The sequence below is a fragment of the Haemaphysalis longicornis genome, unplaced genomic scaffold (assembly GCF_048455015.1).
Source record: "Haemaphysalis longicornis isolate Haplotype H1 unplaced genomic scaffold, Haemaphysalis longicornis Haplotype H1 scaffold_1, whole genome shotgun sequence".
NCBI lineage: Eukaryota > Metazoa > Arthropoda > Arachnida > Ixodida > Ixodidae > Haemaphysalis > Haemaphysalis longicornis.
Genome location: NW_027526203.1, coordinates 133,923,276 through 133,943,689, shown reverse-complemented (window position 1 = coordinate 133,943,689; position 20,414 = coordinate 133,923,276). Strand labels below are relative to the sequence as shown.

Here is a 20,414-nt window from a genome sequence, read left to right as displayed (position 1 = left end):
TTACCGTTTGTGGGCGTTGGAAATACATATTTATGTGGAGCAGTCACTCTGTTCGCAAATGTGGCACATTTACGACAGTGTAAATTTGTCTGACGCGATCTTAGTCTGGTACATTCGGTCTGTGCAAGCGCTAGGTATGCGTCCCAGGTCGGCGTCGCGAAACCGGGATATGCGTATGGTGATGATTGTGATTCCACTGTCCTGAAATTTACTAACAGTGTCTCCGCAAGCATAGTTTCCCGAGATGGTCATGCTATGGCTATACACTGCGATGTAAATCAGTTTTGTGCGCTTATACAACCTAGCAAAGCGCTCATACCTGACAGCACACCAGTTATGCTTGCCAGTATCAGATATTGACCACAACTTTGGACATAAATTTCACTAACATTCTACGAAACAAGTACGATGGATAATCCAAAATCCCTCTAATCCCGGGATCAGCGCACGACAAAAAAAAAATGCTGCGGTGTCTTGTCGGGGGCTGAGCGCCCGCAAACATTCATATATGCTACATATATCCTCCGCTAGCACCGCGGAGAAGAAGCGCTGATTTTTTTCATTTCCGTACGAGCTATTCTGTTTCTCCCGTACTTGCAGACGATTTATTTTTCCGTGGTTTAATTCACTTTTCTTGGTTCTTGCTACAAGGCATGAGTGCACATCGTTCACGACGAGGAGCCTTGGAATATACTTAATATTTTCGCATGGCTTATATTCTTATAAAAGGTACAAGTTATTATCAAGCATTGGGTAATCACATCCCCGAAATATTTTTCTACGACGTATATATTCGAAACGCGGCCGCATTCGTTGTCCGTCCTGCAAAACGAAACACCCCTCTTACTGTGCCAGTATCAGGTCTACAAGAGGCGACAATAAAATTCACGGCCGGACGTACTCTGAGGTGACAGCGGTGGTATGTTACTGCCGTCGCCGACGTCCCTAACAGCGGCCAAGAAGGACGCAGAGCTGCGTTCCCGGATAGCTATTGCTGGCGTTTGAGCACCCTACCGAGACGCAGCGGCTTTTGAAGTGACCTAAACGTACTATTTACTTACAGACGTCACCATAGCAATGTTTTTTAGGGCGCGGAGGGGCAAAAAGAAGCGAAAGAGAACCTAAACACTGCATTAGTCCTTATCAGCCGCGCAGCGCTAATCCCATCAACGCCGCGGAGATGCGGCGGCAGGCGCAGCGATCGCAAAGCTCGAGGCGTATAGGGCAAAACCTAGCGCTTATCAAAGACTTCTGGACTGCTACATCGTGTTTGCTTTCGTTTCTTCTTCTTTCGAGGCTAATTACTCCGACACGCACACTGGCCGCAATCCACTGTCCGCAGCTGCCCCACCGTCGGAGACTCGGAGCTCTCCTCCGCGTGCACCCATTCTACGCACTTGCCGGCACGTGCACCTGTCACGAGGCTTATTCTTGTTGGGGCTGGCGCACTCGGCTGTGGCTCTGGCGGGCCGCATCCAAATCTCACACCAACCAAATTTAGTTTCTCTTTACAGCGGCGGCGATGTTGGCACCCTTTGTGTTGGCGCCGACGACGACTAAGGTCACTTTACGTGTTTATGAGCCACCCGCTGGTGTTTTCGTTTTTAGTGCTAGGGGTTTCGAAACAATATACTGCATGCTCGTGGCATGCGGGGCCTGATTTTAATCCTGCATAAGTTATATTATGCCGCCGACCACGCACGTCGCACATTGGGATGCAGGAACCGCGTTTCAGAACTGTGTCACTTGAAGCCAGGGCATGTATTTGGCACCAGAACACGCAAAATTCCTGTCGCCTCTCAAATTACTTGCACTGCAGTATCCGCTAACCTGAATATTCGTTTTTTTAACGAACTTGAGAGTTTTCAGCACCGTCTAGACTTGAAACGAAAATTTCAGGTTCGCGGCGAAAGTACGTCATGGCGTATACTCAAAATGCACAGCATAAGGGCGACTGTTCGATATCGGTCGCGGCGACCATTTTTCTGGTGAATTCTGAGCTTCACCGTACGAAAGAAAAAGCCCCAACAAAGAAGGCAAGGACAAGCGCTTTTTTGTGCGTGTTGTTTTTTGTGCGCTGAAGCTGCAAATTATAGGCGACCCATTAGCCCCTGGGTAATTGGTAAAAGGCTATAAGGCGCAAGTTCTTGTAAGGTATTGGGTAATCACATCCGGGAAGCATGTTTTCCTACGACTTATATATTTAAACCGAAGTCGCATTCGCTGTCCGCGCTCCAAAACACAATTGACCCCTTAACGTGCCAGTATCTGGTTTAAACAAGGTGACAAAAGAATTCATTTGTGTCCGAAGCATTCGGAGGTGACAGTGGTGGAGAAGCGGAGAACGGCTTCCCGGAATAGCTCTTGTTGGCGTTCGAGCAATCTACCAAGACGCAGCTGATTCTTGAGGTGCCCTAAGCGTACTATCTCCTCGCAGACTTTACAATAACAAGTTGTTCTGGGCGCTGAAAGGTCAAAAGAAGCGAAAGAGAACCAGAACACTGCATGAGCCCCTATCCGCCCCGCAGCGCTCATCCCGTAAACGCCGCGAAGAAGCGGCAGTAGGCGGCGCAGTGATCGCGAAGCTCGAGGCCTATAGTAACATTGTTACGGACCGGCTCCGCACAGTGCTGCAGCGCGGCACCGCTGGCGGGCCGAGTTGTGGTAGCGTGTTGGACGAGAGGCCAGAGGCCGAACTTAAAAACTGTATAATGTATGGCTAAGTGAAGAGCATAAAGTTACAGCAGACAAGGCTGCGACAAAAAGGCGAACATGACTTCTCAATCCGGCAGATTAACACTCAGAAGCTCTGTTGTTGAAGCACTGGCTCCGATGCTCGCGCATGCGAGAATTTCAGGAGCAAATAACCACGGTCCAAGTTATGAGCATGGCACCAGAGACAGTTTTAATGGCCGTCGAACAAAATACACTCAAAACAAAGATTCTGTCCGTTGAAAGCGCGGGTAGCATGCTGGCACACGCCGGCGAGCGCACGCGCAGGTGGGTTCTCGAGGGCGCCTACCCCCGCGAGTCCCGATGCAGCCCTTGTGCCGAGGCGTGTTGAGGCATGTTCGCTTCGCTTCACTGCCCTGGGGAGGGGGGGCGAAGGAGAATGCTTAGCGCCCCCAAAAAGGCATGTCTACGCATGAACGTTCCTCACCCAGCTGTGCATGAAGGCTTAGCGGCCAGACCCTTCAGCTACGCGTGAAGCGAGAACTTGCGCCGCGCCATACCACAATTGGCGGCGCAAAACGACACTTCCAACCTTCCACGCTATTCACCCTGACCGTCCTGGAGAGGCGAATTACCTATGAGGCCATGAAGCGACTGACATATTGTGGCCCACTGTCAAGTGAAGTTCTCGCCGGGATCGAAAAGCGGTAAGCAATATCAGCATCTGGGATTGAATATGCGGCTTTTCTAATGAATTGTTCGAGATTGCAAGCTCGGAGATCTCAAAGAACGCGCGAGCTCTATGTGGCCAGTTGCTTAATCCCAACGTTGGAGCTATCATGGATTCCAGAGAATTCTATGCGAGATCAGGCGACCATCAACATAAATACAGAGCTGGGTGCGGTGACCAAACCGGCCAGAGCAGATTTTGCCTCCTCGTCCGCTCCGAAGACGTCTTCTCGTTCAGGAACCGAACCCTTCCAGCCGAGGCGCAGGATGAGCTGTCGCGGTACCTGCTGGTACCAGTTGAGTACCTGCGGTCGCAGTTAAAGACCATCGAGGAACTGAACCAACATTTCCTCACCTACAACATGGCCGTACCACCAAACGCTTCGGTAGAATGGCTCTTCAACATTGCCAACAAAGTGCTGACGAAAAAACGGGTTCGTCTGCCTGATTCCGGCATCGATATGCAACTCTTGCTGAGTTCAAAACAGGGCCTCTACTAAGTTGCAAATATGTATTCTGGACATTTTTTCACTGATACTGTTACGAGTTCGCAATCCGCTCCCGCGGATTGCGAACTCGTAACAATGAGCTCGTTATAGGCGGGTTCGGCTATATCGAACTATGGGATATATGGAACTAATCGCGGTGCATATTGCAGTTCGCTATAAACGGGTTTGACTGTACAAGTTAATACAGATAGTAACGAAACAAAGTCAACCGAAACTTTTATTCTAAAGCGGTAAAATTAAGATGCGGGAAGCACGTTTTGCGCTGGGTGAACAAGCACAGCGGTCGGAAGCACGACCACACGTTTTCGATTGCTTTTCTGACTAAGGAATGCAGTCGCTAGTGATGAGATAATTGGGGGAATTTGGGGAATGCTTACTCATGAGCTTTATTCAAGAAATAGTCATCTAAGCTGCTTAGAATGCTAAAACTAAGCAAAAAAGTAAACACGCTATACAACATATACTTCATATTTCTGTTCCTGACAGCACTGGCTTGTGACTGAGCTCCCCTCGGCCACAAGGCAGCGCTGTCAGGAACGGAAACATAAAGTAGTGGAGCGGTTCGAGTAGCGACGGAATTTTGTGAGGAGGCAGGAAGCGCTATCAATCGGCAAGCACTTGTCATGGAGACTGGGAGAGCACGGCAGAGGAATTTGCAAACGTCAGTTGGAGCACCTCGCCCACTAAGTGCCTTGGTGTGCAGTTACAAGGGTACCAGAACCCCACTGAGTTCAGGTCTGAAGAAACTGAAGAGTCCGGAGGGAAACGCTAAAAATAAGGGGGGCGGGGGGGGGGGGTCATGCTGCGTCCATGTTTTCGTGCACATTTGTCTGTAACGTGTTTTTGGTTGCTAAAATGCGGTATGCGCTTCAGGCGTTGTGCATGTCAAGGATCAACGGGCAAATAGTTCACAAGGTTTTTGCTGTGTTTATTTGGCGCTCAGGATGGGAGCGCATGAGCCACACGAATCTCTCTATTTCCGCTAAAAAAGGGGGTATCGGACTGGTACACCGATTTCTCAGGTTGTTTCCAGGTTTATTTTCCTGAGAGACCAGACAGACCCTTTTCTACGGATGGTGGTGCACACGAGGTTGTTGAACTATTTGCCACACTTTGTTGTGTGGTCCAGTGCACTGAAACCAAGAGCCCCGCGAGGCTACTTGAAGGAGGTCGTTATGGCCTTTCAGTTCCGGAAGGCCAGGCTTTCTTACGAATTGCTTGCTCTGGTACCTAAAAATTTGCGCTTTGCTGCACTATTAATTCCCAGCCACCTGAGGACTCCTTCGTTAATACATGCTTTCCCTTACTGTCTCCCCTAACTCCAACGGTTTAAATTTGATTCTTCCTAAGGAAGCTTACTTAACTGAATAGACCATTTTCAAAGCCAGTCCAGTCCCCCGCCGTCATCAGCCACTATTGTAAAAATAAGAGGAATAGGAGCAGCGTTATCAGCAGCAGCAGCAGCAGCAGCAGCAGCCGAAGAAGAACAGTTATTCCCTTCTGGGCTTTTTGTTAGTGCTTGTTGGCGGGGTGTCTTCGCGTGAAGTTTTTACACTACCGTAAGGTCGGATCAGTAGGATTTTACCAGACCTCCGGGTCTGAGGGCAGGTGAGAAGCGCAGTGGCTGTGGAGCGATGGATCAATTCTTCAGTGCGCAAACACCTGTCGGCCAAGGCGACGACGAAGCTTGTGACTGGGAACATCCCGCAAAGAAGCCTCGCATAGAATACCCAGTGCATGCTGACCTCCCATGTCTGTTCACCATACCAGAGGAGAAGTAAACAGCTCCTGAATGACCCGGTGAGCACTTTTTTTCGTAGTTTTCTTCGGTGACAGTAGGCCGATCGCCATTCCAGTTCGTTTCAGTCCGATTAATCTTGGAATCTTTTACACCCAAGCTGTCTTGCGCAATGTTTTGGCCAAAATTACGTGAGTCCATCGGGTAGCGTTGACAAAAAAAAAATCGCTACGCTACAATGTTCTGTAGCTCTCAACTTAATACAGGCAGTGTAAGGTTATGTTCAGGCTGCTGACGCAAAAGCCATATCGTGATCTATGGACGTAAAAAAACGGCATGTCACGCAGTTCGGTTGGCTGAGACATAAAATGACGTGCTTCTATTGCGACAGTTATTACGACAGTTACGGCAACAGTCTGAACCCTGCCTAAGGCTGATAGTCGGAGATGGCAGGCCGTTACGTTCACGCTCTTTTATTCGGAATCCGAGACAGCAGACAGCAAGATTGAGACCGAGCGCCATTGCTGATGATCAGCCGAAGAGGTTGTGCCGATGATGATGAGTATGTAGAGCAGATGATGCGGTACCCGCAAGCTACTGGTGGTGATGGTTGCTACTGACGGTGACAGATAACCTCCAGCAGGAAACAGGATACGAACTCAGGTCCCAGTATCTTTGAAAAAAATATGAGTATGTGTCTTCATATGATCAATATAGTAAGGAACCATATATAATTCAATATAGCTATTCACCTATAAAGCTTCGCTGGTCTACGTCTTCACAACATTGGAAAGACTCTAAATTTTTAAAATGTGAATATCAAAATCGCTTCAAATTGACTTTTTTCTGCAATATGTTGCCAACTACAAAGATCCCCAGGTGATCAAAATTAATCCGGAACGCTCCACTACGGCGCGCCTCATCCCCCGTGTAGCGTCAGCGCGTTAAACAGACGAGTGGTGAACTTTTTGCAGTAAAATGGTCTTCTCGACAGCTGCCAGGCAGGCTTCAGGGTGGGGCGATCCACCAACTATCAACTTGTGAGCTTAGAATCATACGTAAAATATGCGTTTTTACATAAGAAATATTGCATGACCGTATTTTTCGATATCGAAGAAGCATAAGATATGACATGGCGTTATGGCATTCTTAGAGATTTGAAATCTTTTGGAATATCAGTTAACATTTTAATACTCTTGAAAGCTACATGTTTTACCAAACATTTCGGTTCAGAGTAGGCTCTGCGCTTTCTCGGGCTCACGTACAAGAAAACGGTGTGCCTCAGGGGGGAGTTTTGAGCTGCACATTGTTTATTGTAAAGATGAACTCACTGGGAAAAGCACTGCCACCAACAATCTCTTATTCTATGTATGTGGATGATGTGCAAATATCCTACAAATCTTGTAATCTGTCCATCTGTGAACGCCAAGTGCAGCTTGGAGTTAATAACCTTGCTCGCTCGGCAGATCAAAATGGCTGTAAACTTAATCCCACTAAAATTACCTGCGTCATATTTTCAAAGAAGCGTGTGATCCTGCCGGACCCTGACAAAAATTTAATGGTGGCTCAATTCCGGTAAAGAAGGAACAAAAGTTCTTAGGCGTAGTGCTGGACGAAAAACTCACGTTCATGCTTCACATTAAAGGGGCACTGACACAAAAATTTTGTATCTTGTTTTTTTTTTGTTGCGATAAGTAGCTAGTGACCTACTTATAACCTGTAGAAACCTCATTTGCTTCAGCGTGCGACGGTTGTTTAATTAGAGGCATTTTCAATGCGGCCAGTCGCAGCTTCGGTTTCAGCGAGTGCCGCGAAACGATGGATTTTGTGGATTTTGTATGAAAAAAGCTGACCACGTGACCGTCGGAGGGATATCACAGAGCAGAGCCGCCGTAGCACTGTCGAATCCGCATCGACGGCAGTTTCTGCGAATGCCCCCACGTACTGATCTCGTGAGGCGCTTAATTAAAAAGCGACCGTGGATGGGACCGAGGCGCTGCGAGTGCAAATGCTACCGCGGCTAAAGAACGACGCGCGACGCTCAAGACGGTGAGTGGCAAGACGCGCGCTGGGAGCAGCTGGCCGGTCTGCCTACAGGTCCGCCTACAGATGTGTGCGGCTTAGCACTGCGGCGGATATTCGAGTGCCGCTCTCGTAAGCGGTGCAGATGACAATTTATAATGCAACCCGCCATCGCATCATTAACTCCTTTCTCGTGTAAGCCACCATGGTCGGGACTTGGGGACAATTTCGTGCAGCGGTAACAAGCTGTCACTGGAGCTACCTGCGCCGGCCTGGGCCACTTCGCGGCCGTGGCCGCCGCCTGCACAGCGACCGTGCGGCTAGCTCAGTGGGCTTTTAGTGCTTCCAGGGCGTTTTCGCATCCAATGGTAATAAACAGTAACAGAAACAGAATGCCTGGAATCGCTGTAGAACTTTGGTCGCGGCCAGCTGCCCGATGAGCTGACGAAATCATGGCGCCTCCGCCGCCAACGATCCGGTCGTTGGTTCTCGAAAGCAGAAGCTCCGCCCTCCGGCCCTCCGATTGGAGCGGCGAGCCGGGCGAGCCGGCGAAAAACGCCGGCAGTGCGGAAGCGGCAAACACAAACTCCTGACGTGTTAGGATGTTGTTTATTTTCACAATATCCTCGGGATGTCGATTGCGCGTGGTCCTGATTTTAAATATGTTCTAGGCTGTATTCGCCGCTGATATTTTGCAGATGATGTATATGTGTTCCCACCAATCTATATCCGAAGTTATCTCGCCTTCAAAATTTTGTGTCAGTGCCCCTTTAAGCAACTTAAACATAAACGTTTAAAAAGAATGAACATCCTGGAAGTCCTCTCACACCAGTTTTATGCTTCGGACAAGCAGGTACTCCTACGAGTTTTTACCAGGTTGGTGGAGTCTCGCTTGGATTAAAGGAGTTTGGTTTGCGGACCGGCAAAAAAAAAACGCTGAACATGCTAGACCCAGTGCTGCACATGTGGCTTCGCCTTGTACCGGATGCATTTCGCACTAGCCCTATACACAGCCTGAATGTCGAATGCGACAAATGGTCGTCAGATCACCAGCGAACATACATGAATCTTTTATACGCATTTAAGATTTCATCGATGGCCCACCCTCCTTTTAAACCTGTCATCTCTGATACCACTACGTCCCAAATTCTTTTAAGCTGCCTATGTATTCCTGCTTCATTCTCACACCGAGCTAAAGATGAAGGAAGCGTCTGAACTAGCCGCCACCTTTACAGATACCTGGATATCATGTCTTTCTGACCTTTCACCGCCATGGCAGCGTTTCCCCGTATCATGGGACTTGTCGTTTGTAGCAACGGATAAAAAAACGAGTGATGACAACTGCAATTCAGCAGAACTTGTCTCTGCGAGAGAAATACAAGTCTGCAGAAGTTTTTAGTGCCGTGTCAAAAACAGCCCTTGCCGTGTCATGTGCTGCGCGCGGAAAACACATTCGGAAAACATGGCAAACAGTACACAGACCTTCAAGTTACAGATAAAGCTTTGCTTAGTACGATACACTTCTGATTCACACAGACAGACACATTGAAGTTACTAGGTTACGGATAGGCCACACTTATGCTACACGCTCCCACCTGCTCACTGGATCCCCAAGAGTTTGTGTGGCAGGTGTGGGGAGGGCCTATCCGTAGTTCACATTCTAATTACATGCAAAGCACTCCACACAAGACGCAAACACTTCCCACAAATATACAGACAACATTCTACTACATACGGCATTGTTTTTAGCGGACGATCCCATGATTCCTCCACAACGAACTTTTACGTTTCTTACCGAAATCAAATTTTTACACGTCATTTTCTATCCCACGTAGTTTTTAGGCCTAATTTTATGCCACGCGTAATCAAAACCTGGCCCTCTATACCAGCCGTCCTCATTGTCTTCGACTTATTTTAATTGTGTTCTTGTTGAGCGGTTTTACTGTTTGCGTCTTCATCTATCACATATAACCACTGTGTTGGCGCACTTTGTCCCAGTTGGTCGTGCGCCATTAAAACTCAACCATCATTATCATTCTCGTTGATGGTGCTAAAAGCAGTGTTCAGACAAAAATTACTGCCAACTGCGAATAGGGGTGCATTTCTCTGCAATAAATTTCTATTTGAGTAAATTGTTATTCATGGTGAGAGGCATGGTCTTGCTTTCATATCGCGTGTCCTATTAACTGTTCGGTTATATCGGTTCGGTTATAAAGTGGGTTCCGTTATATCGAATTAATTTTTACAGCGAACAAACCGCGTTGAATTGCACTGCTCGTTATAACCGGGTTTGACTGTACACTCTTATCCTATTCTCTTATTTTCCTCTGCCCCGCCACCGCCGCTGCACTTTTTCATCTCCTTCCTCCTCTCTTCCTTTCTCACTCATTATCGCGCTCCTCCTACCGGCGTTCCCCATCCGCTACAATTTTTTTTTACTTTCGCTCCCGCTGAATTCCATTACTGTCTCTATTTCTCGCTCCCCCCTTCACCTCCTCACCCAGTCAGCTCTCAGTCGTCCTCCTCTTTATGTTTACTATTCCGTTCTGAGCATTCCTCCCACCACCACCTTCCCTCTATTCTTCTCCCATCCTATTGTCACTCCCCGTCCTCTATTTCCCGCTTTTCCCCTCGGGGGAGTGAAGGCCTCTTCCCCTTCTAGACTCCTATCCCACTCACCAGTCATATCCCCACCTGCCGCCAGTGGGTCCATCACCCACTGGGGAGCAGACCCACCGGCAACGTTTCTGTCTGAATCTGTCTGACTGGCATACCGGAACTTTGCCTTTACATAGCCTAAACTGTCTTTAAAACCTATTCGGTGTGTGCCAAGATATTCTCCGCACATAAAATGTTGTGGCCGCTGAGATCTAGTCACTGAGTTCCGTTCTGTGTTGGAGATAACTATAATTTGCAGTACGGTCAGGCGGGAAAGAAAAAATGGCAGCATCTTCCCTCCGTGGATGATGGCGAGGGTGCGGAGTACGGGGACTCGCAATTACATCCAAGTTGCACCCCGAGTGACATCCGATTGGCGCCCCCACCGTCATTCGATTTGAGCCGTGGGTTGCACCTTGATAATTCCCTAAATGAAACTGCAACTCACGGCTCAAATAGAATTTACTTTGATTTTCGCTTGATGGTGGAGTGCGCACGGATGGGCACGGACGGACATTGGGAGGTCCTCCGCACCGTTACAGGCAAGGGAGTAAGCCATTTGAATCTCGGTGACAAACTCACGGTCGTAGCCCAATGGGTGAGACGACTGCCACTAACTCTGTCTGGTCTACCAGACACAGGCTCAAATCCTGCCGGTGCCTGTGTGATGTTTTGCGATTGTAAATGCTATGCGCACGGACGCGGACGGACATTGTGCGGTCCTAAGGTTCTCCACACCTAAAAGCGAAAAAGTTCATTACTAACGTTACGGAGTCGAATTAAAGCTCGGAGCTTTAAAATTATGTGTCCATTCTGTTTTCTCCAGAGCTCGCGCCACAAGCAGGTGCACCTCTGCCACGTGATCCGCGTGCGGCCGCTACGTCGGTGGCCGGCAGCGACCGCAGCGAATGTTGGCCTACTCCTGTTGACCCCCGACAGGCGGCGCTGATTGCGGCCATCCAGTCGCTTTCTGGACCCACACCAGTGAGGCTCGGACAGTTTCAGGCCAGTATATCCCCTGTTGATGAAGACGGCTTTTTTAACATGAAAGTGTTTTGTTCCGGGATACACGAAAATTACACAAACGTCATATCCGTCACGGAAATGACGCCAGTACAACAAAGCAAGCGGCCTGTAAAGGGTGCACGCAGGGTATTCTTGCGGGGAAGTAACCTTTAGTACTAAAGAGTGCGTTATGCTTACGGTTGTTCGTTTTCTGATTTTATATTATAACACGAGAGTGTTTTATGCCGCCATACCCCAAGATTTCACTGATGTCATACCCGGCACGGAAATGACGCCAGTACAGCATTGCCGAAGGGACCCGCCAGCAGGACGTCGCTCGCCAAGCACACCCATAAGGAAGCCGCCGACACGGAAACCATGCTCAGCTGCAGATTTCGCTGCACATTTCACTTTCCTGTTTTACCGATTCCGATGACAGAGGAATCAACCACAGTTTTTTTTTTCTTTTTCCGGAGTGGCGAGCGGGTTTAGTCATATCGCGGATTGCTAGAACGCGTTGCCGCGATTCACAGTAACGTCGGATTTAGACGCGAGAGGCAGCGACGAGAACATGGCAGGAGCTTTAGCGTCTTGATTCGGTCGCCAGGATGAACGGAGGGGGGGGATCGTAGATGGAGACTTGGAGGCAGTTTCAATACTTTACCGGCTGAAAAAAGCTGATGCTTCTCCGCCTGCGGAAAGCTATGGGAAGGACACTGTGTCACGGAACGTAACAGGAGACATTACAAAGTGAAAGTTACGCACAACACCTCGCAGCAATGGCAAGAGCATCGCGCGATCCTCTCGTGCCTACTGAGTAGCGCTTCACACTTTTGTGTAGGGTGGAGGCGATGAACCATGTGAATTCTAAATGGTTAGTCACATTCACAGCTAGGCAGCTCATGAAAAAGCGCTGGTTAAACGCATGGCACCAAGTGGGTGGCACGTCGCAGCTGTTACAAGCCTTCGCGTGAACCTCTCGTGCCAGCCGAGGAGAGAGTACGGCGTGACCTAAGTACTCCAATAACATAACGAATGTAAAATGGGGTGAAGTGGTTAACCCGCGCCACACACTCTGCCTTACCTAATGAAGACGTAACATTATAATCGCCAATCTTTTATTTTCTAACAAGAAAACACCTTTAATCACTGACGCTTGTTTCCAGCTTTTCGCAAGCTGTGAACGTGCCTGCACAGCAAACCTGAGCGAAAGAATGCCGAAAGAGTAATACAGAATAGGTGGCGTCCTCTTGGGATCTCTGTTATCACTTTGTAGGACGCGAAGTTTTTGAGCACACCAGGTGGTGGTGATACACAGTTTAGGTATAAATTTGCTGTTGTTGAACGCAGTGAAGCCGAGTTTGTTGAACAATACCGTGGTTATTGTCGACAAAAGCGTGCAGTGAATGCGCGCACTGTTGCACCGCTAAACAAAGCACAGCCTGCCTAACTCGTACCGTTTTCTGATGGCATGCGCCCTTACTCTTTCCCCTTATCCGTCTCCCCGCACCCTTCTCCTCGATGCTAACGACGCATTAAACGCTTACACTGCGCAACCGCACGAGGCGCTGGCTTTATTTTGGCCGAACTTGTGGGTCAGATTGACGCTACCATGAACGAGCCGCCTCCAGGGAGTATTACTCCAGGGAACCTGGAGTAATATGAGCAAGCGTAGAGCGCTGACGTTTACAGGACGACCACAGAATAAAGGGACAAACGTAACTGTTGATCCGCAACTAGCAACTGTAAAATTTCTTTTTATTTTGTGGTCGTCCTGTAAACTTCAGCGCTCTGTGCTTCCCCCTGTCTCGATACCAACTAGCCCAACACCAAGCGTTGCTGGAGTAGTAAGCGTCGCTTCAAAGTTCCCGCGGGTATTCTTCAGACAGGGGCAACTCTCGAAAAAGGCCAAAGCTTGGGAACGCCCGGTCTAGATCTAAGGGACGCTTTGCACCATTGACCACCCCATTTCAGTCAAAAGTTTTGGTGTAGCGACGGTACAAGGCTGCATTGCAGCAGTGTTTGACTGCGCTTCAGACACTTGCTTGAGTAGCCTCGATCCCAGCCAATAATGAAGCATTGTGCATTGAAATCGCTGTCCTTCTTGTGTTCGTCTGAATGCAAGCTGATTCCCGTCACAGTACGCTCCTTGCGGGCTTTCCGCTGCAGGCCCAAGCTCCAGTTTGGCTTACTCTATAGTTTGCTGTATCAAAAAAGTTCATTATGTTCAGTAAGGCGCTCAATAATCATCCGGGGTTTCCTTGAGCTTCTGTTTGTCGGATTCGTTGTGTTCAGCCATGGTCCGGGATGCCTGAAATCCCAAAGGAGCCTGCCGGTGCTTTCGACGGGCGGATGTACAAGTGTCCCAGCAGCCCGCACCTGTTCAGCATTCTCTGTGCCGTCACCGGCCATCCGAGGCCCCAAACGACCGCTGGGGAAGCGGCCGCGAGCAGCTTGGACTCCATGACGAACCGGCTTCTTAATTCCTCCGTCCGCTTGCTGGATCACCAGAGCCTGGAGGGCATGGAGCTCGTTGGAGCACGAGAGAGAGTGCAAAATGCTCGGAAGGGTAAGAGCTGTTTTTTCTGCCATCCAGCGCTGCTTGCTTTGTTATTACGCCGGACTGTACGCTCCGGCAGTCATTTGTATCCATTTTCGAGCCTCGGCACGCATACGGATACATGCAGAGGCAGACCCATTAACCGGGTTTCAAAATATTTCGACTCCCTTTCCTTCCCGTTTTTGAAGGATTCCTCCGAAATATTTGTCTCTATTGCAGGAAATTAGCCCTCTTGTTTTAAATAAATGAGGCATCCATCCGGGAATAATAATAATAATAGGAATAATAAGAATAATAATAATCAACCTTTATTAAAGTGCCCAGGAACAGCCGAAGCCTTCGTGCTGGCGCACTGAGAGGGGGAAAAAAGGCCGCATTGAAATACATCAGCGGCTGATACATAAACAGCCAGGAAAAAAGATGGGTGAGTGAAGAACAAAAAACTGGAACACTGCAGAGAATAATATTAAAAGTGGTATCCAATCTACACTACACGACCAACAGAGACTGTAAATTATGGTACATTACAAAAATACATCGTACAATGACCATAGCAATAGGATGAAGCATCAATTACACAAAAATGTATGAAACAAAGTACAGGAAATATTTGTAACTGTTCACAGAAAGTGATTAGTTATAGAAACATTTGTTACTGTGGCCTGCCCGAGCCACTATGTATGAAGAGTTGAGTACAGAAGTGTGTCATAGTACATACAACGATTACGCCCGCAGCACCAACATCATATACGAACAAATGAGAACAAACTCTGTGAAAACAACGCACCCATGGGGAAAATAACTGAAGAACACGAGTTCTGTCGAAATGAAGTTAGTGCGCCACGGCTAACAGCCCGGCCAAAAACCCCCCAAGGGGACGGCAACACATATCAAGTTCCCCGGAGTGAAGGTTATATAGGATATATATTATTATAAAGTAATATAATAATGTTATACAACGTTATAATGTTATAATATATATATATATATATATATATATATATATATATATATATATATATATATATATATATATATATATATATATATATATATATAGCGAATCAGAATAGGAAATGAGGGGCTCGTTGAAAATAACACAGAAATAAGGGTTGGCAGTCGAGAAAACCTCGGAAAGCAAAGGGGAGGATGTGGTAGATCATTGAAACAGTTTGAGAATTTGGAAAGAAAGAAAGAAAGTGAAGAAAAAATGCCCGCCAGGTGGGATCCGAACCCACGACCTCCGGAGGTCGTGGGTTCGGAGGTCGTGGGTTCGTGGGTTCGTGAGGTCGTGGGTTCGTGAGGTCGTGGGTTCGGATCCCACCTGGCGGGCATTTTTTCTTCACTTTCTTTCTTTCTTTCCAAATTCTCAAACTGTTTCAATGATCTACCACATCCTCCCCTTTGCTTTCCGAGGTTTTCTCGACTGCCAACCCTTATTTCTGTGTTATATATATATATATATATATATATATATATATATATATATATATATATATATATATATATATATATATATATATATATATATATATATATATATATATATATATAATATAGAACAGAGACGTACGGGACGAGGGATTCCGTAAGGACACATATCAAAGTTGCAGTCCTCATTGCCAGTGCTGTTTGGCGTTTTAACAGTGTTTTATAGTGCCGAATGAGCTATGATTGCATTTTTTTTATTATGCAGGAATAAATAATTGAAAATTCAAGTCGAGAAAAAATGCGCCGTTTTTTCCGGAAGCGGGAATCGAACCCACAACCTCCGCATAACGCGTGCGGTGCTCTACCATTGAGCTAGTTCCGCGGCGACTTCTCTCTCGACTATAGCGCGGGGTTTTGTATTTACGACTGCTCAGAGCCCGGTCACGTAGCGCCGCCCCTCGACCACCGCGGGAAGACGTAGAACGTAGAACGTAGAACGACGTAGAAGACGTAGAACGTGCGGCCGCTGGGAAAAAGACGTTCTACGTTCTAACCTCTGCGACCATCTGCATCTACCGGCAAATAAACCCCCTTTCATTTTGGTGGATGTTGCGGTTCTCCAGCTACGCCCGTCTGGGTTCCTGAAGCAATCTCCTCAAGTCTCAAGGATCGCGTCGGTCCGCGTCGGTCGGCGTCCCTGACCCAGCCCTGGAACTTCGCAGCCGCACCATACCAACGGCCATTCCTGGCGGTAACGACACGCCCAGTGTGCCTCCGAGCCCCACTACCGAGCCGAACCCCCTTTCAATATATATAAAGTTATATAATAACAATAATAATAATAATAATAAATAATCTTTATTATAGGAAAAGTACACATTACATTCCAGCCCACTTAAGCAATGATGCTTGTGAACGGGCTGGGCAGCCCAACTTCGTGCACGGGGAACATGCCTATACCCTTTACAAAATATACAAAGATAAAGAAGAGGAGAGAATTTCCTGTGGCAGAACAATTACTATACCACAACACAGACTCTAAAGAGTTCCTCATTCCATCTGGTGCGATGGCTTACTGCCCATCACGCCAGAATAGTTTGAACGGCAGCAAATTCTTCCCGTTTCCTTGCTATTTCCGCCCTCTTTACCTCGGCCGTTTTATTTGCTGTTAAGGTAGAAGATCCCGCTGTAGTAGTTCTAGCACAAAGCTTTTCTTTTATTCCTTGTTTTTTACTCCTTAAAATATAAAAAGATATTTTTCACACATAATCAATTTCGCTTTAACAATAGGCTTGAAAGGAAGAGACAGGATGTCGCAGCGCACACAAACACGAATGAAAAAACAGAACTGAACCCGTAATTTTTTTCCGGAACTGAACCCGACTCGTTATTGTTTAGCACCCCGAGAGCAGACCGAAACGGAACTGCAGAGGGAAATAACGGTCGCCGCTTCAAGACGAAACGGTTCGCATATGCGCTTTAAGGCACGGCAAATGCAACTTCGGTTGTTTCCCCTTGACGTGCCATCTGACTCATGATGGCTTACAGACTTGCGTTGTCTGGTTCTTCCCAGGAATATAAACAGGTTTACACTCGGTCACCACATGAGAAAAGAGATGCCACTGGTCGCGCTGCAAGACTGCGCAAGAAAATCACAAGCATCCATACAGTCTCGAAGTGCTATGAACCATTAGATTTGCCTTTTCAAGTGTAGGTGCCGCTCTGACTACTCCTGAAACTTGCTGTAGTGCGCATCGGTGAGAGCCGACACCGCGAAGGTGCACACTGTACGTATTTCCTCATCATCATCCTCAACAGCAACACCAGCCTATCCATGTCTATTGCAGGGCGAAGGCCTCTACCACTTACTTCCAACCTCCCCTGTCCTGCGCTGCTCGAGTCCATTCTTTGCCCTCGAATCTTCTTGTTTCATCACTCCATCATGTTATTCGCCATTCCCTTCGTCTAGACCCGACTCTTGGTATACACTCTGCTATCCTGGTGGTCTGCCAGCTGTTGTTTCGCCTAATTACGTGGTAGCCCAAGTACATTTCGTTCTCTTTACTTGAAATATGATGTCTCCTACTCAAGTTTGTTCCCTGATCCAGGAAGCTCGTTTCCTGGAAGTGTTATTCCTATCATTCTTCGTTCGATGGCCCGTTCAGCAGACTTAAGTTTGTTTTCCAGTTGTAGAGTAGGGCGCCAAGTTTCCGCTTCATATGTTCTCAAAGTTATCACTGGCAGCGTGCGTTGGTTGCATATTCCCCTTTTCAGAGATATAGATAGCTTACTTTTCATTTGTGAGTACTTCCCGCGTGTACCCCAGCCCATACTTATCCTGCTCCGGATTTCTCTCTTGTGGTTGACGTCAGCACTGGCAATCTGTCGGAGGCAGTCATTCTTATACTTGTTCTAGCGTTTCCTTACATATTCTGAAGAGGGCCCCTTCGGCATGTTTATTCGTCATTTATTTTTAGCCCCGCGTCTGTGCTTTCTAATTGTAGTTCCTCAAGCGTATTTTGCACGTGTTCTGCAGTCTCACTTAGCAAGCCCATGTTGTCTGCAGACCTCAAATGGCTGAAGTATTCTCCGTTTATCCTTAACCTCGTGTTTCTCCATTCAGCCTTTCTCAACACCTCCTCCATACAGGCTGCGAACAGTTTTGGAGGGATGGTATCTCCCTGTTTTACGCTCTTAAGGATCGCAAATTTATCGCTTTGCTTGTGGAGGGTTATGCTGCCCGTGCATCCCTTATATATGTATTCTAGAAGTCTTATTTAGGTTTCCACTATTTCGTGATCTGTTAGTGCTCCAAAAAGGTTCCGCTGAGAACAGAGTCAAACGCTTTCTCATAGCCTATACATGCCATGTAAGGGGTTTAGTGTACACCGTGGATTTTTCTTAGATTTGATCCATGGTTCAGTACCCTTTCCTAAACCCAGCCTGCTCTCTGGGTTGTTGGGAATCCAGGCTGTCACCTATGCGGCTAACTATAACTTTGGTAAACAGCTTTTTAACAACTGAGACTTGGCTGATGGGTCTGTAATTCTTGAGGTCTTTGGGATCTCCCTTCTTATGAATAAACATTATGTTGGCGTTTTCCCAGGCCTTGGGCACTTTTTGAGTCTTTAATTATTCTGAAAAGAGTGCAGAAATATTTTCCAGTTCAACATCTCCCCACTTCTCGAGAGATGTTGAACTGGACGAAGAAATGAATATCTCTCGAAACAGCTAGCAAGACTCCGCAGCCTCGGAGCTCCATTCTGTCTCAGATACACTGTGAAATGCGACGCGTTTACAAAAATTTCAGAGGTGCGTAAATGCGCAGGAAGCCAAGTTTCACATAGTGCGATTATGTGGGCAGAACATGCGTTTATTGCGCTTGATAACAAAATGTGTCGGATTAAAATGTTTCGTATGTTGGGGAACAGCATGAAAACACGAGGCGTCGTTGCTCGGCCACTGCCCCTCGCGTTTATGTAAGCTGGCAGAACGTGGTCAGTATGACCAGAGCTTCGCCTACTTCAAAGACGTTGCTCAATACTATCTGTAGCTGCATTGTAAACGTAGATCTTGCGGTTGAAGTGCAATTTAGTGTAGTGCAGTTGAAAATCTGGCGATCGGTGTGGTTCTTTCAGAATTCAAATAGTTTTCTTCGAGCGATATGGGTGCTTGATAAATAATCTTCGGATAATATTATGTCACTTTCTTTAAAGTGTATGCGCTTTGAAAGACACAGCTCTTTGTTTTAAAACTTGCAAGTTTAGCTATGACGGGCCGACACTTGTTCGATACATACAGGGTGTGCCAGCTATCATGCAAGAAGATTTAAAAAAAAAACCAAAGGTGTTACTCGAAGAAAACCTAGGGCATAATGTTTGCAGTACTCTGGAGAAGCGAGGAGTAATTTTTTCGTTAATGAAGCATAATAATTTGCGACTAATTATCTAACGCCAAAAGTACGGTCCTAATCATTAAAGTGTCGATGAGGCACTTGTAGGTACCCACGAGAGGCATCCAACAGCGGTATTTTCAGCGACAAACTAATTTCGTATTCGTTTATTCTGACTGATAAAGAAACCCCACAACATATGAAAAACACCACGTGACGGCGCTCCCGCCCGCCTCGTAACTCAATGCCCTCAAACAGGCTGCCTGTGAGTTAGTTAGAAATAAAGGCAAGAATGTAAAAGAAATCGCAACCGAGTTTGTGCCTTATCTGCCGTAGAGTTTCATACTAATATACACTATAGGGAAATCTGGCGCCACTGTCTACGGGAGCCGCGCTTCGGCGAGCGTTCCGTCATATGTACCGGGCGGGCACGTTCCACTTGTCCTTGACATGGCTCATGAACTGGCTGAAAAGTTGGCTCTGGCTGCAAAAAGCAACAATATATTACTGTAGAAGGTTCATCAAATTTGTTTTGTTATTATAAAATTGAACCTCCAGAAAAATTCATCTTTCAGTGATTAGGTAGAAGCTTCATGCACGATGAACAAGACAAAAATGTTCCCCTTTTTTGTTGATTTTGGCTTCGAGACAAAAAAGAAGCCATATGGCTAGCTAAGCCAAGTAGGCGAGGAAAGTCGCTAGCGGCAACGGCGCCACCCACGGCGTCCCGCGACTGCAGCGACAGATTTCCCTCTAGTATATATTAGTATAAAACTTTATGTTATCTGCCACGCGCGCCATGCGAAACTTGCTGTTGCTGCTCTCTTTGCATGCCATTACCAAGGCGATGCGCTGTCTCTTTGGGCGGGTGACAGGCGAAGCAGTTGCTGTCAATCAGCTTATTTAAGGACGCTGCTTTGAGAGGCGGGCGGGAACGTCGTCACATGGTGTTTTTCATATTTCGCGGGTTTTTTATCAGTCAGAATAAATGAATGCGCAATTAGTTCGTCGCAGAAAATAACGCAGTTAGGTACCTCTCGTGGGTACCTACAAGTGCCTCAGTGACAATTTAGTGATGAGGACAGTACTTCTCGAGTTAGATAATTATTACAGTTAAGTCTCATTACCGAAAAAATATTGTCCGCTTCTCCACAGTGCTGCAAACATTATGCAGTAGGTGTTTTTCGAGTAACGCCA

At 47.2% G+C, this 20,414-nt stretch overlaps 1 protein-coding gene across 1 annotated transcript in view; it reads left to right on the top strand.

Moving 5' to 3' along the window:
- The window catches only part of LOC144166047 (uncharacterized), a 63,283-nt gene that overhangs the window by 8,856 nt on the left and 34,013 nt on the right, over window positions 1-20,414 (top strand). The window contains exons 2-3 of the mRNA XM_077695713.1: window positions 11,156-11,334; window positions 13,630-13,903. Of these exons, the coding sequence (XP_077551839.1) occupies window positions 11,156-11,334; window positions 13,630-13,903 (453 nt within the window). The remainder of the gene's footprint in view (window positions 1-11,155; window positions 11,335-13,629; window positions 13,904-20,414) is intronic.